This window comes from Rhinolophus ferrumequinum, chromosome 10, assembly GCF_004115265.2.
Source record: "Rhinolophus ferrumequinum isolate MPI-CBG mRhiFer1 chromosome 10, mRhiFer1_v1.p, whole genome shotgun sequence".
Taxonomy (NCBI): Eukaryota; Metazoa; Chordata; class Mammalia; order Chiroptera; family Rhinolophidae; genus Rhinolophus; species Rhinolophus ferrumequinum.
The window spans coordinates 49,617,436-49,637,627 of NC_046293.1; the positions used below are offsets into that span (position 1 = coordinate 49,617,436).

General features: G+C 44.5%; 2 protein-coding genes across 2 annotated transcripts in view; one reads left to right on the plus strand and one right to left on the minus strand.

Moving 5' to 3' along the window:
* The first annotated feature begins 1,326 nt into the window (after nucleotides 1–1,326).
* CCDC184 (coiled-coil domain containing 184) lies at nucleotides 1,327–3,678 on the plus strand. Its single transcript, XM_033117284.1, has one exon. It carries the CDS (start codon nucleotides 1,857–1,859, stop codon nucleotides 2,445–2,447), a length of 591 nt encoding a protein of 196 aa, XP_032973175.1. The 5' UTR covers nucleotides 1,327–1,856; the 3' UTR covers nucleotides 2,448–3,678.
* Nucleotides 3,679–17,296: 13,618 nt separating this feature from the next.
* Nucleotides 17,297–20,192, minus strand: part of LOC117028798 (olfactory receptor 10AD1) — a 33,134-nt gene continuing 30,238 nt past the window's right edge. Inside the window, 5 exon segments of the mRNA XM_033117665.1 lie at nucleotides 17,297–17,716; nucleotides 17,718–17,782; nucleotides 17,785–18,048; nucleotides 18,051–18,127; nucleotides 18,129–18,295. Coding sequence (XP_032973556.1) covers nucleotides 17,297–17,716; nucleotides 17,718–17,782; nucleotides 17,785–18,048; nucleotides 18,051–18,127; nucleotides 18,129–18,295 — 993 coding nt within the window.

A 20,192-nucleotide genomic window follows, 5' to 3' on the forward strand; every position in this document is an offset into this window, starting at 1 on the left:
CTTGAACCACCAGGATACAAAACACTCCCTCATACCTAGCTCTTCCCCCATCCTGGAGTGATACAGTTCTTTTCTCCTCCCCAGATTTATTTCTTCTCGTGAACTTCATTTTTGGTTTCTGATCATTTGGCCTCTCCAATTGACTAAGGTTATATTAGTATGCTGCTACCCAGGTGCTGTTTACTTCTGAGTCTGAAGTCATCTGTAAATATGTGAAATCCCATTTTTCTTCCTCCTGCTCCCCTCCCACTTGGCCCCTTAAGTAGGGAAAGGAATTGTCACGAAGGTTGAGACACTCAGTGTAGGTCTGTACCTGGGCACCAGGCCTGAGGAGGGGCAGCTATCCTTACACACACTGTCACCCTTTCCACCTGTGAGCTGATGCACAGGGTTACTCAGAAATAACATTATAAATTATCCAGTCCAATCCTCTAACAGATCAGGAAAACGACTTATTTAAGGTCTCTGAGTTAATAAGTGGCAGATACAAAACTGAGTTCAGGTCTCCTAAAATCCACTATGTGTGGGCTGGAGGGTTACCGATGGGGGAACAAGACATAGGGTTCTTGTTCTTCATTCAACAAATGTATTGAGCACTTACTACGTGCCAGGCACTATTTTAGGTACTGGGGATTCCCTGATGGTGATGGAAGGCACGGAGGAGACAAAAATCTCTTCTCTTATGGAGCTGTCTTTTTCAAAACTTAAGTACTTTGCCTCATCATCCTGGAAAAATTCCCAGTGCCCTGGGTAGGAGTGGGTGGGTCTCATACGGGAGGGGGAATCTCATTCTTTCTCGGTTCCTGTGCTATATCTACACGCAGAGGGCTGATTTACTGCAGAAGCCGAATAGAGATGCGGAAACCTCCAGAGTGTCCTCCCCCCTACACCTCCAAGGCCGGCCGGGCCGGCTCCAGGGCGCCGCCGCGTCCCAGCTCGTCTAGGATGCTGTATCCTCTCTGCTTTCCTGCGGACCGCTGGAGGACAGAGAAGCAGAACTCGGCTCTAGCGCAATCCTCTGAAGAAGGACTGCGGGCAGATGAATATCCTTCCAAGGTAGTAGGCTCAGTGTGTAGCACCCAGACTAGGAGAGGGGATGACCTCTCCCGGACCTGGGGGTTTATGCAGCAAACTGCTCTCATGCTTCCCTAAGAAATATTGCAACCACACGCTCTTTCCAGCCTCAGCTGAGGCCACTGCAGCGTACCCTCCCCTCCCGCCCCACCCGCTCGCTCACACACCAGAGCCCCACTGCAGCTTCCCAGCCATCCTCCCTTTTCTTCTCCACTTCCTGGTTGCCATGGAGACACGTCATTTACGTACCGTGCGTCGCCTTGGAAACGGGAGCATCCGCGGCGCTGCTGGGAAGCCCGCCCCTGCCGCTCCTGTCACACTTGCAGGCGCTGCCAGTTAATGGCCGGGGGGGAGTCCCGAGCTGGACCTGCTGCTGGCCTTGGCCTCGACCCGGGTCCCTTCGCAAACGCTTCTGTGATCCAGGGAATCGGCGGGCACTTGCTGCTCGTGGCTCCGGGAGGGCGGCGCTGACACGAGCGCAATCCAGAAGGCGAGGCAGCAGGAGAGGGCACTTTCGCCCCGGGGCAAGCGGCAGAGACACCGGCCCTGGGACTCTCGTCGGGTCTTAGTCCCGCAGGCTCTTCCGGGCCTCCCCGGATCCTGCCGCACCCTCTGCCCGGGACTCGTCTCCTCACGTCGGCTCCCCGCCCCTCTCAGGAGCATCCCCTTCCCTCGGCTCCTCCCAGTCCCTCCCGGGACCTCGCCTCCTCCCCGCCCCTCCCCCACTCTGGAGGCCGGGCTGGACCGGACCCAGAGCGGCCACCGCCCGCTTCTGCCATTCAATGGAGGACGGTCTGCTGGAGATCATGACCAAGGACGGCGGCGAAATGCCGGCACCTCTGGAGGTGTCCACCGTGCCGGCGGTGGGGGACGTGATCTCCGGCGAGTACAACGGCGGCATGAAGGAACTCATGGAGCACCTGAAGGCCCAGCTGCAGGCCCTGTTTGAGGACGTGAGGGCGATGCGGGGGGCCCTGGACGAGCAGGCTTCGCACATCCAGGTGCTCTCGGACGACGTGTGCGCCAATCAGCGGGCCATCGTCTCCATGTGCCAGATTATGACCACGGCGCCCCGCCAGGGTGGCCTGGGCGTGGTCGGCAGCAAGGGGAGCTTTCCGGCAGCCCCGCAAGAACCAGAGACCCCTTCTCCTGGAATCGAGGACAGCGGTTTGCTGGGTCGAGATCCTGAGGACGAGGAAGACGACGATGAAGAGGACGAAAAGAAGATGCCCCGCTCCGCCACACCCACTAGTCACTGTGAGCGCCTTGAGAGCCCCCGTGCTGGTCTCCTTGGTGGGGCCGGGCCACTTGTGGAGCCCCTCGATCTGCCCGACATTACCCTGCTGCAGCTGGAGGGCGAGGCCTCCCTGTGAGGGGACTCCGAGGGGCACTACTTTCCCGGGCTGGCTTTGGGTTTCCGAGTGCATGACGCCAGCGGACTCAACAGCGCGGTGCAGCACGCTTCACTCCGATCGCTGCTCTTGTGGGTCAGGCAGAGAGAGACTCCCTGGAGGAAAGATCGATAGGGTGAAGGACTTTTTGGGAGCATCAAGAATTCTTTCTGCCTAACCATGCGAGACGTAGCAAACTGCGGAAAGGTGAGGTTCCCGGAGAGGAAGCGCCCATCTCTGGACTCTCCCATCCATCCTCTACCCTTCCTTTCCCCCTGCCCAGCCAACAGGAGAACCCCTGAATTGTGTAAATAAAATTCTGCTTTTTCTATTATGAAAAAGGACTTTTCTAGGACTATGGCAAATAGTCTCTAACGATTTACCTAGAAATTAAGGAATTGGGGTATTCTGTTCTGGCAACAGAAAATTTACCCTTCTGCTGAAATCCAAGATATTCAGCGCTCTACAGAAGCCTCTCCCCCTCACAGATCTCTGCGGCTGCTGATTGGTAAAGAAAGCTTGAGGAGGGAACTGCAGCCCTAGGAATCTGAGAGAATGGGGTTCCCAGGGCCCCCGGGCTGGGAGGAGCTGGCTGTGAATGTGCATGAAGACATAATAGGTCGACCTCTAGGATTTTGCATGCAGAACGGATCCTGCCTTGCCACTGACTTCATCTGGAATTGCTTTATCCACTCACTGGGGCTTAGAGAACAAAGAGCCCAGTTCACAGGCAGAGACTTGGGGTGCTCAGCAACAGCCCAGATTTAGGGGACATTTGAGGGACTCTTGGGAGCTGCAGCCAAAAACTGTCTCTCTCCTGGCTACACCCGCTTAACTTCAGTTCCTTTCCTGTCAATATGTCCCCTGCCTGCTGCCTCTCGGTGTTGCCTCCATGTCTTGTGTGTGTTACGTGTGTTGACTTGTGTAGTAGTGTGTGAGCCCTTAGGGGCAGGGCTTGTGGCTCTGGTGTTAGGTTCAGGGGGCTTCAGACCCTTCTGTGAGCCCCTGGCTATCATGGCGCTTTCCCCTCTCCTTTCCTCTTTTCCCCCACAACCAGGGCATGGAGCATGTGGCTGTCCTGAGGTTCTTAACTGATGTGCCTCCCTCCCATCTCCTCAATTGGTGACTTTGTGTGCCCTTCCTCCTCCTCTGTGTATTCCTTCTGAATGCTTTCCTTGGTATTAATCTTAATAAAGAGGTGTCATCTCCCCTCCTTGCTGACTGGTCCTAGGGCGATGTCAGTGTCGGGCTTCTGGGCCCGTTGCATGGACCAGGACTTAGAGGGAACCACAGGGACCATGCCTTCCCTCCTCTCTCCTTGCCTCCAGTTCCAAGGAGTTGACCATCCCTGCCCTGGTTTGGACAGTCCTTGCCAACTCTATCTGCTTTCCCTTCCATCCTGGACCTTGACTTCCAGCTGGACTGGGAAAAGAAAGGGTACGTGTTGAGACTCCCAAATTAACAAGGGTTTTTAGTAGCCAGAACTCCAGATGTACAAGAGACTTCTTTTCAAGTGAAGCACCTGGCCCCTGATACATGATTTCCAAATCTGAGTCCTGGAATGGCAGGCATGACACCTGTTTCCTGGGAGGTTTCCGGAGAGGGTATTGTTCGGGAGGTTTTGCCGGGGATCTCTGGGCAGAGTGACACATCATAAAGGAAACCGCAATAACTGCCTCAGGCCTCTAGTGGAGAATGCCGGTAAGGTGTTCCCCAGGGAGCTTAGACTGACATCAGCTGTAGTCAGCTCCCTTGGGCGTTGGAGATTTCCCAAGGCTATCCCAAACAAAATTTGGGAGAAGAATGAAATAGGATGCTGTGTGTGTGTGTGTGTGTGCGCGTGTGTGTGTTTGCTGCTGGTTGCTGCAGAGAAGTGAAAAGAGCATTGGAGTCAAAGAATCTCAGTTCCAACACTGACTGACTTCTTGAGACTTAGTTTCTGTATGTGTAAAATGGGGACAAAAAGTTGTAGGGGAGAAAATTATCTAAGGCCCCTGGGAAGTCTTGTGCAAATGTTAGTTTTCTCATATGTAGTTTTCTTGGTGGGGGTCGGGAGGTGTGATGGTGATGACTGCTCTTCTGGGAAAACAAAACTACCTAGGGAAGGTTCTAGAAACTCTCTTGTTATATAATCCTTCCCTATCTAAAGAACTTTTATCCTTCAGAATAATCAAGTAAAGGGGGATGATGAGATTCCCAAGCTGAAATGAGTCTTTTCATCATAAATGTCATGCAGTTATGGGCCAAAAAGGTCTTGGGGGCCAGCCCTGTACAGGTAGTATGACCAGAGGAAGCTTTGAGTTGTAGAGCGGTTGGGGAATGTGGGCTGGGGCCCTAGAGAGGGCAACTAAAGCATATTAGTGGGGATGTGTCCCTGGAAGTGGCTAGGAGATAGGTTCCTATTATGGTTCCAGTATTCAGCACCAATATCAACAATAGTAGCTATCATTTATTGAGCACTTACTATGTGCCAGACACCGTGCCCAATATTGTCTCCCAACAACCATACAAAGTAGGTACTATTATTTTCACTTAACAGTTCCAGAAACAGATTCCAAGACTTGCTCAAGGTCACACAGCTAGTAGTTGGCAGAACTTAAACCCAGGTCTTCTGACTTAAAGAACCCTTGATGGGAGCCATTCTACTAATTGCTCTTTTATTTGGATCTTCAGAGAAGAAAGTCCCTTATTCCCCAATCAAGAGTCTAAGAGTCCTGAAAAGGAAATAACATTACTTTCAGTCACTTTTTTATCTTCTCAATTGGAACAAGAAATTGCAATTCAGGTTTTGGTGACCCTTCTCAGATACCAGTGGATGGCAATACAAGAATGGCACCAAGAAGATGGTCTTCTGGACCTGCTCCTTGCGAGGAAGAAGCCGATGTTCCCAGATACTCCCTGACACAGCTCCATTCTTGTTCTTTCCCGTTCCCTATAGCTCACATTCTGCAGAGGCTGATGTGAATCCCAAAGCAGTGTAGCCCTTTTAGCCTCTGTAGAAAGGTCTGGTTGAACCCTTGAAGCCTTGACTCTATTTTGGTTCCCCTTCCTATGCCAACTGTCCTAAATGTGTCATCAGTCCCTTAGCCCTGCCTCCTAGAAGTCTTCCACCTATTCCTTCTAAGTCCAGATAGATAAAAAATATCTCCCCAATAAAAGCAATTCTTCACCTTCCTTCAGTGACCTGCACCAGCATCTCACAGGGATGCAACACAGATTAGTCTCCCACCTCCTCCTTCCTCCCTATTCCCCACTCTCCTCTTGCATTTCTCCTTTGGAATGCTCCTGATGAGTGAGTTTCAGATGAGATTCCTAACCTGGGACATGATGGGAGTTCAGGGGCCATAGCCCCTTGAAATTGAATGCAAAAATCATGTAAGTATGTACATTGTCTAGAGAAAAGGTCTGTTATTTCAACTTAATTCTTAAAGGTAAGAATTAAGTCAAAAAGAATCACTGAGCCAAAGAGTAATGAGACTTTTTAACTTGAAAAACACCAAAGAAGAAAAGATCCTGCCTGAACTGGTACTATATTGAACTGGCAATACACCCTTGCTTCCTGGGACCTCCAGGGTACTTCCTACACTGAATGGAGCTCTTCACATGCGTCTGATTACTCCCCACCTACTCAACAAATCCAAATTATACTGGTATCCATTAGAATGTGCTAAGAATATAATAATACTTAGAATCTGCAAGGGCACGACTGCTACACAGAGCTGAGGAAATGGTCCCCTCCGTAGCTTTGTGCTGCGCTTCACATCTGGGCCCCACACAACATTGCATGTAATTCATCGCAGCTCTTTCAGTTCCTAGCACTCCTACCTCTTACGGTCTAAGGGAAATCTCTCAGGGTTAGCTCTTCATCTCAAAAGACAAACGCATACACATCTGTAGAAATAAGCTACAACTTTAGCCTGGTACAACTAAAATCTGTACTAGAGAAATAGAAATAGCTTATTTTTCTAAGAGTTGCAAACTGGCCTCCAACATAAGTCCACAGTTTTATATGGACTCAGTATCACCACAGACATGGTCTCCGCTTGATACGTATAACGAAATGGCTCACCCAGTTTCCCCACAAATAAGGAACAGTTCTTTCCCAAATATATTTAAGTCTATACTTCTTACAAGAAAAAAAAACCTGCATCTTTGAATAGGCAGGTTTTCCAAAGCATTTTCCCCCAGCTACGTCACTATAGAAATTCAGCCAAGATACTCAGCTACAATAAGGCACGACATAGAAGTACAAAAGCAGTATTCTTGACTCTTTTATCCCAGCTTTCACTCCCCGCCTTCCCACCTCGACTATTTCCAGAGGTGAATTCCTCCAGAGAAACACAGCCTTTCTGCTTGGAAGCACTGTGCTTATAAAAAGGAGCCTGCTTTGTAAATACTGCCGTAATGGTGCCACCTGGCGAGGTGCGGGATCATTACAAGGGGACCCTCAAAGGGAATTTATGGCTTTCAATTCAGCAAGCACTACCAAACGCTTACTAACCGCCGGGCTCTCTGCCAAATAGTGGGTGGCAGGGATAGAAGAGGAAATTGAATAAATAAAATGTATTTGGAGAATATAAAAACAAACTGCGATACATTCCTAACACGTCTCCCCCAGCCTCATACACACCTATAATCCTGAAGATTAATCTTTCTAAACCACAGCTCTGAACACATTCATTCTCCTCAGAAATCTGCATGATGTCCCCATCACTTCCTGAATTAAATACAAAATCCAGTGGTGGAGGGGAGTCAAGAGCCTCCCTAATACGACCTGGCATGCTTTTTGCCCATACATTTCACTTCCCAGGTACAGTGACTAGTCACCAACCCATCAATTGGAAGATCGTATCATACGGTCAGCTAGAAATGATTCCCAAGGGTGTCCCAGTTCTTTTCATCTCTGGATGAGTTCCGCCTGGCTGTTAATTACATTTCCCTTAGTCTTCCCAAGTGCAGTCAGATACAAATCTTTACTCCAGAAAAGGGACTTCTACCTCTGTCGCCTGCACCAGCTTCTCATGGGGTGTCCACCAAGGCTGCTTTTCCCTCTTCCCTCTTTTCTACTACCTGTAAATGGGAAATCCCCAGAAACAATACGCGAAGCGCTTTGATTATGAATGTGTGCTTTTATTTCTAGGCATAGGATTCATAGCTTTCATCAAATTCTTAAAGTGGTCTATAAAGCCAAAAAGATGAGCAAACCCTATAGTCCAAATATGCTTTCACCATTCCCCAGAAATGCTCGTTTTCCTGATCTGATTCTTGCCTCATTCTCTTTACTCTTCTTACTCCATTCCAGTCCAGTGTGATCTCTTCCTCCTTTTTAAGTGCCCCGATTTTTTTTTTGTTTGTGCCTCCTTTTGGGACAATTACTATATTTTTTCTTACTTCCATTTTTCTTCATGTGCTTCTTATTCCCCCTTCCAGATTATGAAGACCTTGAGAGCTGGACCTGGTTTTTTATTTTTACAGTCTCTGAAGTATTTACCTTATTTTATTGACTTTAACGCACCATCAATTGTGTAGTACATCATTATTTTAGGTGCCATTAAGAAAGAAAAAATACTGCCAATTAAATTATCACTATGCTTTCTTATCTCTTATATTTTAAAATCTCACTCATATTTAAAGAGCTCATTTAGACTTATTTAGAGATAAAACTTTTTTATATCACTACAATGCACACAAATATAACTTAAAAGTCATTACGATGTTCTTATACTTTCTTCATATTGAGTCTGACACTTCTGAATCACGTATTGATTCAAAGTTGTTGATGTCTGTATTTTTCCATGCATTTATATTCTCTGGACCATGTTAGTGTTACTGAAGCAGCATTTCTTAAAACGAGAGTGTCACTATTGTCTCTGGGAATTTCTTCTAGGCCACAACACCTGTTCCACAAGTTTTAAAGCTGGGACTTTTTTATCGTGCCAAAAAGTGTTCAAGGAAGATGTTCAGACAACAGCCAGGACTAATATTCCTTCAAATGATCTTTAAATTGTTAATTAAATGAAACACCAGGGGATTGTAGATTTCTAGTCATGCCACCTAGAATCACAACAAGGCCCAGCCAGGCATATGTAGGCAATGACAACTGAGCCATAACTGCTGCTTGGCCAACAGTAATTGTAAGCTGACATCGATAATTGCTTATGGACACATCCCATTTCAGAGATGTTAAACTGTGAGGGGAAAGTGTGTCTGGCATCAATGAAATTATCAGCAAGGGACCTTTCTCATTATAGGCAGAAAATAAGTGTTTAATTGAGTCTTAAATATATAAATGAAAAATTAAAGGGTTTTAGAGCTGGGAATAAAAAATAATATGCCACCATCTCTTAGAATCTTCAAAAATGTTATTGCTGAAAGAAACCTTAGTGACGCTCATACAGCCATTTTATATTAACTCACATGTCTGACGAGACTGCCAATGTCTCAGATAGATGATTAAATGTGGCCCAAAGTCAATCTCCAAAACCTGGGAATTCCACAGCATTTCATACAATTTCTACAATGTCCTATGGTTTATTTGCTTCTGATTCCCTCTGTGTCCACACCCTGAATCCATGCAAGCTGCCTCAGTTGACTTCTTATCAACTCTGGGACAAATAAAATAACGCTTTTACTGGTTTCAATAAGAAATATAACCCTACAAGGCATTTAACAATTTTTACTGTAGACTTGAATAAAAAAAAAAAAAATAGACAGGGGGAGTGACCACAAGGGAAGTTCCCACTGAGGACTTTATACCTTTCACAGGTCCTTCACCCTATCCTTCCTTTACTCTCTTCCTCCTCCTGCCTGTTCCAGTAAGGAGCATTTGAGAAAAATATTTTCTCTCACATTTCATCCCCTGGGTGGTGAAAATTTACCTATTTCTACCACAAGTACTTTATTAAAAAGTATAGCCTCCTTCTAAGAGGATTTACAGTGAATAAATATTATTTCATTGCATATAATTAAAGAAATGGATGGGGTGACATTCCCAAGGTTGCAAGTTAATGACAGCACGAGGCCCAGAACGCTGTTCATCTGAATTACAGATCAGTGGGTTTCCCCCCGTTAAATGGTACTGCACCTCACTCTGCTATAAGTGATCACCATCTGCTAAGGAAAGCTTGGGGTGGCTTGGATTCAGCTTTGGGAATGAAAAAGGAAAGTCAAAATTCCTTCTGGAGCAAGCAAATAATTCTTATAAGCATGATGATAAAAGACATCCAAGAAGGGAACCATGACTGAATTTTGATGTCAGCAAATATTTCACCAACTGCCTAGCATGTCTTATGGAAAGTGTTAGGCTCTGGGGCAGACTCCAAGAAATTATGCTGCCCGCCCTTAAGTGGCTCACAATCTAATGATGAAGGAATGACTTGGGACAGAGTGCTTCTCAGAATACTGAAGGTAAAATCTGTGTTCAGTTGGCATTGTTAACTGAATTAAAAGCACTTTAATCTAAAAATGGGAATGGTATGTGTGTGTGCTGGTGGCCAGGAGGTGGGGATGACAAGATAAAATGGAGAGGACAAACGTTTTAAAAATACTGAGAAAACCGCCCAAATTTTATACTACAGAGGACATCAAGTATGACATTGGAAGAAAAGCAGTAGCAGGGGTGACATCCTCTAATTCTCTGGAAAAAGTAAGTAGAAAGGAGTTGGGGTGGGGGGCAAAGTACTTATGGTCTTTACATCGGTGCACAGAATACAGGAAATACACAAATAGAACTTGAGATTGTATACAATGAGGAAAATAATATCTCACAGATATAAAAAAAACCACCCCTGGTAAGATGGGACTCATGCCTGGAACACGCAGTAAAAAAATGATACAGTGCATTGTTCCAAAGAAACAGAACTGGGTTCCAATGTGTAATTGGAAAGGAATTACCAGTTATGCGACACACACCGCATGTTTGTGAAGAACCTGCTTCTGGGACAGAAGCAGCAGCTTTACTGTGATCTACAGAAAGTCAGCCCTTGCCTTCAGCGTTTCCAAAATTGGAACAGGGAAGGAGGAAGAAAAAGAACAGGGAGGGAAGGAAGGAAAGAAGGAAAATGATAAAAAAAAAAAAAAAAAAAAGTAAGTAGGAGGAATAAAACAAAAACGAAAGAAAATGATAGTAGAATCAGAGGAGCACTTCACATCACAAAGAGTCTTATATGGGATTATATGTGCTTGAGAGTGGAAACAAGAAAGAAATTATCAAGGTGAAGATAAAAGAGAAGAAAAGAAGTGATATCATTATAAAAATATGCTAGAGTCTGCCAAAACATAAACTGGATCATATAGATCCCGGAAACAAATAAATGAAACCAGCGCAAAGCCAAGTTCCAGATGTGAGGGGAAAGTTCATTTAACGTAATATAGTCCTTCAGAAGGAAGAGGATGGCAGAGCAGAATAACAATTCTGCATCTAATTCTGACCCACAAAGATAGAATTGATTAGTGAAATGGGAGTGAGGAAAATCTTAAGAGAAAGTAACTGCCATTTTGGTTCTTCCTGACAGACAAGGAGATGAGGTGAGATGTGTGTCCAGCACTATGGGAAGTCTAACTTCAAAGAGTTAAAAGATGTGATTTTTCGTAGCCTGAGGGAAAGGCTCAAGGAAGATGAAATTCTCTTAAGAATGAAATTCAGTCCGTGCAATTACTTTGGAGTCGAATGAAGAGGTGTGGATAGAATGACTCTAGGGACCTTTCCCATGAACTCAGATTGAGAGATGTCAGGCAGAGAGTAGGCATAACTAAGAAAGTAGTCCACATAGTTCAACACTTTCAAAAGCACAAACCATAAAGCAAAAACTGAGGAATTTGATTACAGAACAATTAAAGATTTACGTTCTATAAAGGGCACCATGGACAAAGTTAATAGGCAAATGGCAAAATGAAGAAAATATTTGCTTTGTCTAAAACTGACAAGGATGTAATATCATCTTAGAATATATAAGGAACTCCTGCAAATGAACAGGAAAAAGATAACCCGATAGGAAAAAAAGGATGCAAAAGATATCAACGAACAATTTACAGAATTAAAAAAAGCTAATATGTATATGGAAATTTAATGAAAACCATTAGTAATCAAATGCAATTTAAAGTCACAATGAGATAGCAGTTTACACCTATCAAACCAAGAAAAATTAGAAATCTAGATAATTACAAATGTCAAATATGTAGAAATATAGAATCTTGCACTGCTGCAAGAATGGTTGCACTACTTCTGGAAAGCTATTTGGCATTACTTGGACACATTAAATAGAATCATACCCGATAGCCCAGCAATTCCTTTGCTAAGTAATATAAAACCAATTCTTTACAAGTCCAGAAGGGGATTAATATGAGGGTGTTCTCCGCAGGGTTATTTGTAGTGGCACGGAGTTGGTGTTCACCACTGGAGGAGTGGATAGGTACAATGTGGTGAGCACACACCATGGAATGCTAAACGTCAGTGTGAAGCAACAGACTGAATGTTAGCATCTGGCAACGTGGGTGGAGACGAAACACAGTGCTTAGTGAAAACACTAAGACACAGAATGAGACATATAGCTCAGTAGCTTTGGAGTACATTTAAAAATACATGCCTACAAAATAATAACTATTTTCTGAGAACATATTTAAACAGAAATGACACATTAAGCACATTAGAAAAATGCCTATAGTGGGGTGAGAGGGTAATGGGGGTGGAGATAAAGGGTATAAAGAAAGAAAAGGAAATAAAGATAGAAAACAGAGAGCCTTTCTTTGCCAGGGACCAATGATGGAGTCCACACACAATGATGGTGTGTCGTGAACTGAGGAGTGTGATTAACTCAATCCTTTGAGGAACAAAAACTTCAATACAAAATATAGCAAAACACAAATATATCAGCATCTAGAGCATGAACAGAATAGCATTTGGACGAGGAAAAGCTGGAATGAGGAAAACCTTGCAAAATACTGACAGTGAAATGGGCTTGTTATTCCCAATAAGAAGTACAAAGGGACAGATCAGTCTGATGTTTGGGACACATGAGGTGTTGTTTACAGTTAGAAGAGTAAAAGGAACATTTTTGAAGGTACTGATTTAGATGTTTGAAATATTTTACCTAATTTAATCCTCATAACCACATTGAGGTAGATATTATCTTAATTAAGACTTGTTTGGTTGCAACAAATAGAAACCCATCTGTAATAGTTTTTGTTTGTTTGTTTGTTTTTTGGGGGTGGGAGAAGTTTATTAAAAGGATGCAAGGTTTTATGTCACAAAACCCGAAAGCAAGAATGTAGCTGGGTCTCCCAAGAAACAGATGACATACTCAGGGTAGTTTGAGAAGAGTCTAACAAAGGATTATTTACAAAGGTGTGGCCTGGTGTAGGAAAATCACAAGGTGGGTACAGCACCCAGAATCTAGTATTAGAGGGGCTAAACCTGAAGAGATCACAGGAATGGTGGCTCCAGAACTCAGAAAAAGGGAGCTATCTGGGGTTCCCTTCTCACATTTTTGGCTCCTGGGGTGGGGTATAGTAACTAGAGCCTGGCGTTGCACCCTCCAGACACCGGTAATGGGCGATGGAGGTTAGAAATACTCAGAGAACTCGGTAAAGACAGCCACCTGACAGGACTTGAGCTCTTAGCTAAAGGGACTCACGGGACTTTGCCACAACCCCCACAGGGAAAGAGACAGAAGATTAAATACCCCACCCTCACACTTCTACTTCATTTTGATCTCCTGCCTATGCTACTCATTGGCTGAACCCAATAGAAAGCCAGAGGTAAGGGAATCTGTTGACTTGGTCCCTGCAGGTCAGCCTCCCAAGCCCAGAGCTAGGGGAAGAGCGCGAGGCTCTGATCTGAAGATGCAAACAGACACCTAGGGCTTTAGACTGGAAAATAAAAACAAACACCTGTAATCAGATTGGAAGTCCAAAAAGATGAGATTTTTAAGACTGCCCCTAGAAGCTCTAGACATGTTTAATTTTCATGTCCTGGGTAAACCATATTTCAATATATTAAACTGAATATTTCGGCTGAAGTCACTATTAATAGGCGCCTCAGGGCTTCCTTGTGGGTTCAAGGGCTCTGCATACTCCCTCTCCACTCCTTTCACCTTTGCTTTTGTTTGGTTAATACATGGAGGAAATAGAGCTCCTATGTCCAGGTACTGTGCTAAGGACTCAAAAATAAATCAGAATAGAAGGAAGACAGTAGTACAGTGTACAGGAAGAAGAGTACAGTGTTAGGAAAACGCACAAGTTATGAAGGAAACTCGGAGCAAGTCCAATGAACCCAGAAAGGGCAAGGGATCAAGGAAGGTTTTGCGGAGTGGATAACTGGAAAGGGGAGGTAAGGAAGCTCAGAAGACATTGCCGCTCTACAAAAGAGGTCAGAGGAACCCAACAATTATGCAATTCGCTAAAAGGCGGGAGGGCGCTATCACCTGGAAAGACCTAGGCTAGGGATCCGTGGACAAGGCTAGGAGCTACCACCCCGTGTGACTGGCAAGATCTCCGCCCGGGCCTGCCTCCAGCCTCGCTCCGCCCGCATCCCATCCCATCCTCTGACAAAGGGACGCGGCATTTCAACAATTCCACTCTGCTGGGAGGGGATCCTAAGCCCAGCGTCTGCATCTTCCGCGGGGGAGGGTGGCTGCCCAGTCTCCAAAAATAGCTCTTGTTTCCCAGAGGTGGTCCAATTAGCGCGATCCAGCCCTGGCGGAGCGGCCAAGGAGAAGGCGCACATTGGTTGCCATAGCTGTGATCCGAGAGGCTGTGGAAAGCTGATTGGTGGCAGGCTGTCAGCGCGGACCACGCCGGCTGTAACTGGGTCAGAGCCCGCAACCTCTAAGGTAGTTTGGCCATGCGGGCACCGAGCCTGGCTCAAGGAAATGAGAGGGGACTGGGAAGGGACACGCACTTCAGGGTAGCTTCTTGTCATTGCATTTATGGGCGTTTTCACGGCCTCTGGGATCTCTGGGGATTCCTTGTGTGCGTCCCAGGTCCAGGGACCAAGGCAGAGGCTGCAGCAGGGGAGACGCTTCCAGGATCGCTCATGCGCGAGAGCCCCCCTCTGTGTGTTCCCGCCTGGCATCCGGAGCTCCCGGGTTCCCAGGACCTTGAACGAGAAAGTGCTCGCCCTTGAGAATACAGTTCTAGGTCGCTCAGCCTGCTTTTTCAGCATTCTGGTTCCTGCTCACCCTCTGCCATCCACGTTGAACGTACCATTTAAACAATCATGCAGGTCCTCTTGCTTGGAATCACTCCTCCCTGGCTTCTGTCCCCTCTTCTCCCATTTTCTACCTTACAATTCACAGCTTGTTCTTTAAGGCTTAGTTGTAATATCACCGCCTCGGCATAAAGCCTGCCCCATTCTTCGAGACAGTTATTCGATTACCTCCTTAGGAGCACTAGCTCTGGAACTGGTGCCCCAGTTAGAATTGCCGCGGTGCCATTTGAAGTGCGGTGTGATTTTGAGCAAATCACTTATCCTCTATAAGCCTCGGCTTTGCATCTCAAAATGGAAGTAATACTAGTGCTTCAAGGGTTTTGTGAAGATTAAATGTAAAGCTGCTAGAATATAAGTGCTTAATAAATATAAGCTGCTGTTATTATCTGCCCTCCCAACGTACTTTTTATAGGCCTCTTACAACATTTTTCCTTTGTATTACCATTGTTTGTTCTTGTCTGCCCTATATGTGAGCTTAAAAACTAGAATTGTCTTGTTTATGATGTCAGCAAACAACAGTGCCGGGCCAATGTAAGCTACAAAATTATTTTTCAGAAAACTTTTTAAAAAGCATCCTTTCCTCTCCTTTTCCTTTTTTCTTTTTCCTTGACTTTTTTCTTTTGCCTTTTAAAGGCTTGTTGAGGCAGTAATTTTCAGATTTGGAGAAGAAGCTTAAATCCTATGGGAAAGAACAAGCACTTCTTTTGTTCTCCATGGTGACCAAGAAGACCTTAACATTCTCCTTTCCACTCGACTAAACTTTACACAGGTTTCTTCTTGACCATGGGCCCCTGACCTCCCCTTTCTCAGAGTATTTACTTGTAATTGCAAATTCTTTCTCTGCCCCTTTGAAATGTATATAAATCTCCTTAAAAGCCTCTTCCTATTTCTAAGACCCAGGGAATGTCTTTCTCAAGGACCTGGGAGTCATCCCTTTGAAATGTAATCCTCAAGGAAGATAGCACTCCTATTTCCTAGTCTCTGTGGGAGGGTGAGAGCAAAACTTCAGTGGGCGCCTTGTTCAAAATTGTGAAACTACCGCCAATAAGCTTACTTTTTCTTTGGGTGAGGCTCCCCGCCATTGCAGCTCTAAAAAACTCCCCAGCCACTTGTTTCAGCAGAGTTAAGTTCAATCTCCTATTGCAACAGTATTAACGTCTTTCCTGCCCGTTTAACTTTTCCTGGTGTAATTTTTCTTTGATAATGGAAATCTTTAGGTTTTGCACTTATTGTTTCTTCTTGATTTCAGTAGTACCTCATTTCTTCCACCTCTCTGACTAAGAAGTGCTTCTCACCTGTCCCATGATACCTAGAGATTCACCAGTTTGGACTCAAAGGATTAGAGCTTGTAGAGTGAAGCTACTGCTTTAAGTCATTGCAGAGGGTAATATGCGATATAAAGATGTGGAAAGGTAGAACATCTATTTGAGGGCATCCTAAATGATTTGCATTCATCTTATGGAAGTGGTACCAGAAAATAAAGAACAGGCTTATCCTCTTTTCTTGCCTATCTATTATGAAAGGGGCATGAGAAAGATGCAATTTTCAAAGGAAGAGAACAGCTGAGAATGTAATACCCTCTTAAGAGGTGCTGGGTTTGGTTAAGGAGAGAAGCTAGAGGAAACCAGAGAGGTCAGGGTTGCAAATAGAAAGGCTTCTGCAATGGTGAAGGTAGGGTGGAAAGATATTCTTTAAAGTACAGGAAATGAAATGGATCCATTTCAGATGAGGAGGTAAGGTGGAATAGGATTGAGTTGCAGTGAAATGAAAGATGGTTGAGAAAAAGGATGGCTGGAGGGAGAGGGGAGTTAATTTAGGGTATGAATAACGGAAGGAAACTGGTAGTCTGAGAAGCTTGGTAGAGGCACTTACTATTTGGATCTGAAGGGAAATACCAAGCAGTCATGTTACTTTGGAAACTAGAGGATTTAGGAGAAGGGGTTTGACACACTGGCCTCTCCCACCTGTCCTTCCCCAACAAAACACAAATATAAATATAAAAAGAATGCAGTGTTGGCAATTTAATGCCACCACAAATTCTGCCTCAAGGACTAGTGGAGGTTAAAAAGATGGAGTTCGGGCTGCTGATCTTTAGTTTTTCTTCTTATCTCTAATTGACTTTTCTTAATATCAACACTGCTCTCTAATTATCTTTTTCTTACTTCTTTCCCTACTTTTCTCATATAGGAGCAGGGTGGATGAGGGCATATTCAGGATATGAGAGTGGAATGTGAGAAAGAAAAATAGAATGAAATGAGAAGTTGAAAGAGGAAAAGGTTTACTCCTAAATGTGTATGCAAAACTCAGGCTGGGAATAATAGCTTGTCAAAGTACTACACAAATGAAATGGAGTTAAATGCACTTATGTATTTATCAGATTTTGTTGTGAAAACTTAGAAGAAATAAAAGCTTAGAAACATCTCAAATTCTCCTGAGGAAGGTCCAAAATAAAATAATGCTTGAAGTAAAGTCAGACAGATGAGCTTTAGACATGAATAGGATCTTCCGGGTGTGACTGCTAGTACAAAGGAAGCTATGAGTACTCTTCTTTCCTGGAGCCTTTCAGCATTGGTGAGTTTACCCAACTGTCAGAGCTAGAGGAGGGAGCTTCCCTTCCAGGAGCCTTCTAGCTAGACAGACTCCGCCTGCGCCAGGCTGGTCTGTCCAGGGCCCTCACCATGGCCCCCTTCCTTTCCTTGTTTTGGAAACTGTAGATGATGGGTTTGCACATGGCGGTGGTGATGGTGTAGAGGAGGGAGAAAGGCGTGTCTTTGTCAGGGCCATGTGTGCTGTGGGGGTTCATGTAAGAGAACAGGGCCGAGGTATAGCAAAAGCTGACCACAGTCAGATTGGAGGTGCAAGTAGAGAAGCGCTTCCCCCGAGCCGAGGAGGAGGCTCTGCTGAAGACAGAGGCCCAGATCAGGGCATAGGAGACGCCAGTGAGCGTCGTGGGGCTGAGCAGCCCCACAATGGCTTCAGCAAAGATCACCCTCAGACTAAAGTGGGGGTCTCCACAAGAGAGGGTGGTCACTATGGGGGCCTCACATACAGAAGAAGTTTTCTATGTGGTTGTCTACACAGAACGGACCACGAAATGTCATGTAATCAGCCTGAAGAACCAGGCAGGACCCACCAGCCTCACACAGACCTGCTGGCTCATGATCTGGGCATAGTTAAGCTGGTGGCAGATAGCAGGATAACGGTCACAGTCCATAAAAGCCAAGAGGATGCACTCGGCCACACCCACACCAAACACCAGATACATCTGGGTCATGCAGGAGGCAAAGGAGAGAGTACAGTTCTTGACCACCAGGTGGATCAGCATCTGCGGGAGGGTGGTGGTGCTGAAGCAGGTATCCAGGAAGCACAGGTGGCCAAGAAGAAGTCCATGGGGCTGTTAAGCCTGGGGTCTGTCCAGGTGATGAAAATGATGAGGCCATGCATGGCCATGGCAAGGAATTAGGAAGAGGGAAAAGAGCAATACCCAAGTGGAAAGGCAACTCTGCTCAAAGCCCACGAGGATAAACTGCCACTGTGCCCCCGTTCCTTCCGTCCACCATCTGGGGTCTGCTTGAAGAGGGAGGACAGGAAAGGCACAGACGAGGTAGCTTTGTATAGGGGCTACCTACTTGTATAAAAACAGATTGGGAATAAGGGAATGAGAAAGATAAGAGTTTCAGAAAACTCCATGTGAGTCAGCACAGGGCAGTGTCATGGGCACTGAAAACGTCAGGGCTATTGTAAGCAGCAAAAGGTAAACCATATTATGAACCAAGGGAGATTCTATTGTACTTTGTGTGGCTTGGGCTGTACCTGATATATTGCATCTAGTTCTCAGAGCTCTATTTTAAATGATCATCCACCAAGGGGATTACGTTCAGGGACAAACATGGTAAAGTACCTAGGAATCATGTGACAAACTAGGACTAGAAAGAGGCTTCCACGTCATAATTTAAGGGGTACAAAGATTGTTCAACATACGCAAATCCATCAATGTGATACATCACGTAAACAAAATAAAGAACAAAAATCATATGATTATATCAATTGATGCAGAAAAAGCGTTTGACAAGATACAACATCCATTTATGATAAAAACACTTAATAAAATAGGTATAAAAGGAAAATACCTTAACATAATAAAGGCCATATATGACAAACCCTCAGCTAATATCATAATTAATGGTGAAAAACTGAAGCCCTTTGCTCTACATTCAGGAACACGACAGGGCTGTCCCCTATCACCTCTGCTTTTCAACATAGTGTTGGAAGTCCTTGCCAGAGCAATCAGACAAGAGAAAGAAATAAAAGGCATCCAAATTGGGAATGAAGAAGTTAAATTGTCACTCTTTGCAGTATGACATGATGCTATATATAAAAAACCCTAAAGACTCCAGCAAAAAGCTATTAGAAACAATAAACGAATACAGTAAAGTTGCCGGCTACAAAATCAACGTACAAAAGTCCATTGCATTCCTATATACTAACAATGAAATCTCAGAAAAAGAAATTAAAAAAAGCAATTTCTTTTGCAATTGCAACAAAAGGAATAAAATACCTAGGAATAAACTTAACCAAGGATGTGAAAGACCTATATGCTGAAAACTATAAGACACTTGTAAAAGAAATTGAAGAAGACACAAAGAAATGGAAAGACATTCCGTACTCATGGATTGGAAGAATCAACATAGTTAAAATAGCCATATTACCCAAAGCAATATACAGATTTAATGCAATCCCCATCAAAATTCCAATGGCATTTTTTAAAGAAATAGAACAAAAAATCATCAGATTTGTTTGGAACCACAAAAGACCCCGAATAGCCAAAGCAATCCTAAGGAAAAAGAACAATGCTGGAGGTATCACACTCCCTGACTTTAGCTTGTACTACAGGGCAACAATAATCAAAACAGCATGGTATTGGCAGAAAAACAGACACGTAGATCAATGGAATAGAATTGAGAACTCAGAAATAAAACCACATAAATATGGACAGATAATTTTTGACAAAGAAGCCAAAAACATACAATGTACAAAAGACAGCCTCTTCAATAAATGGTGCTGGCAGAATTGGAAAGCCACGTGCAAAAGAATGAAACTAGACTGCTATCTGTCACCGTGTACCAAAATTAATTCAAAATGGATGAAAGACCTAAGCATAAGACCTGAAACAATAAACTGCATAGAAGAAAAATATAAGTACTAAACTTATGGACCTTGGGTTCAAAGAGCATTTTATGATTTGACTCCAAAGGCAATGGAAGTAAAAGCTAAAATAAATGAATGGGACTATATCAAACTTAAAAGCTTCTGAACAGCAAAAGAAACTATCGACAAAATAAAGAGGCAACCAACTGAATGGGAGAAGATTTTTGCAAACAGTGCCTCTGATAAAGGGCTAATATCCAAAATATACAAGGAACTCATGCAACTCAACAACAACAAAAAAAACAACCCAACTGAAAAATGGGCAGAGGACCTGAAGAGATATTTCTCCAAAGAGGACATACAAGTGGCAAATA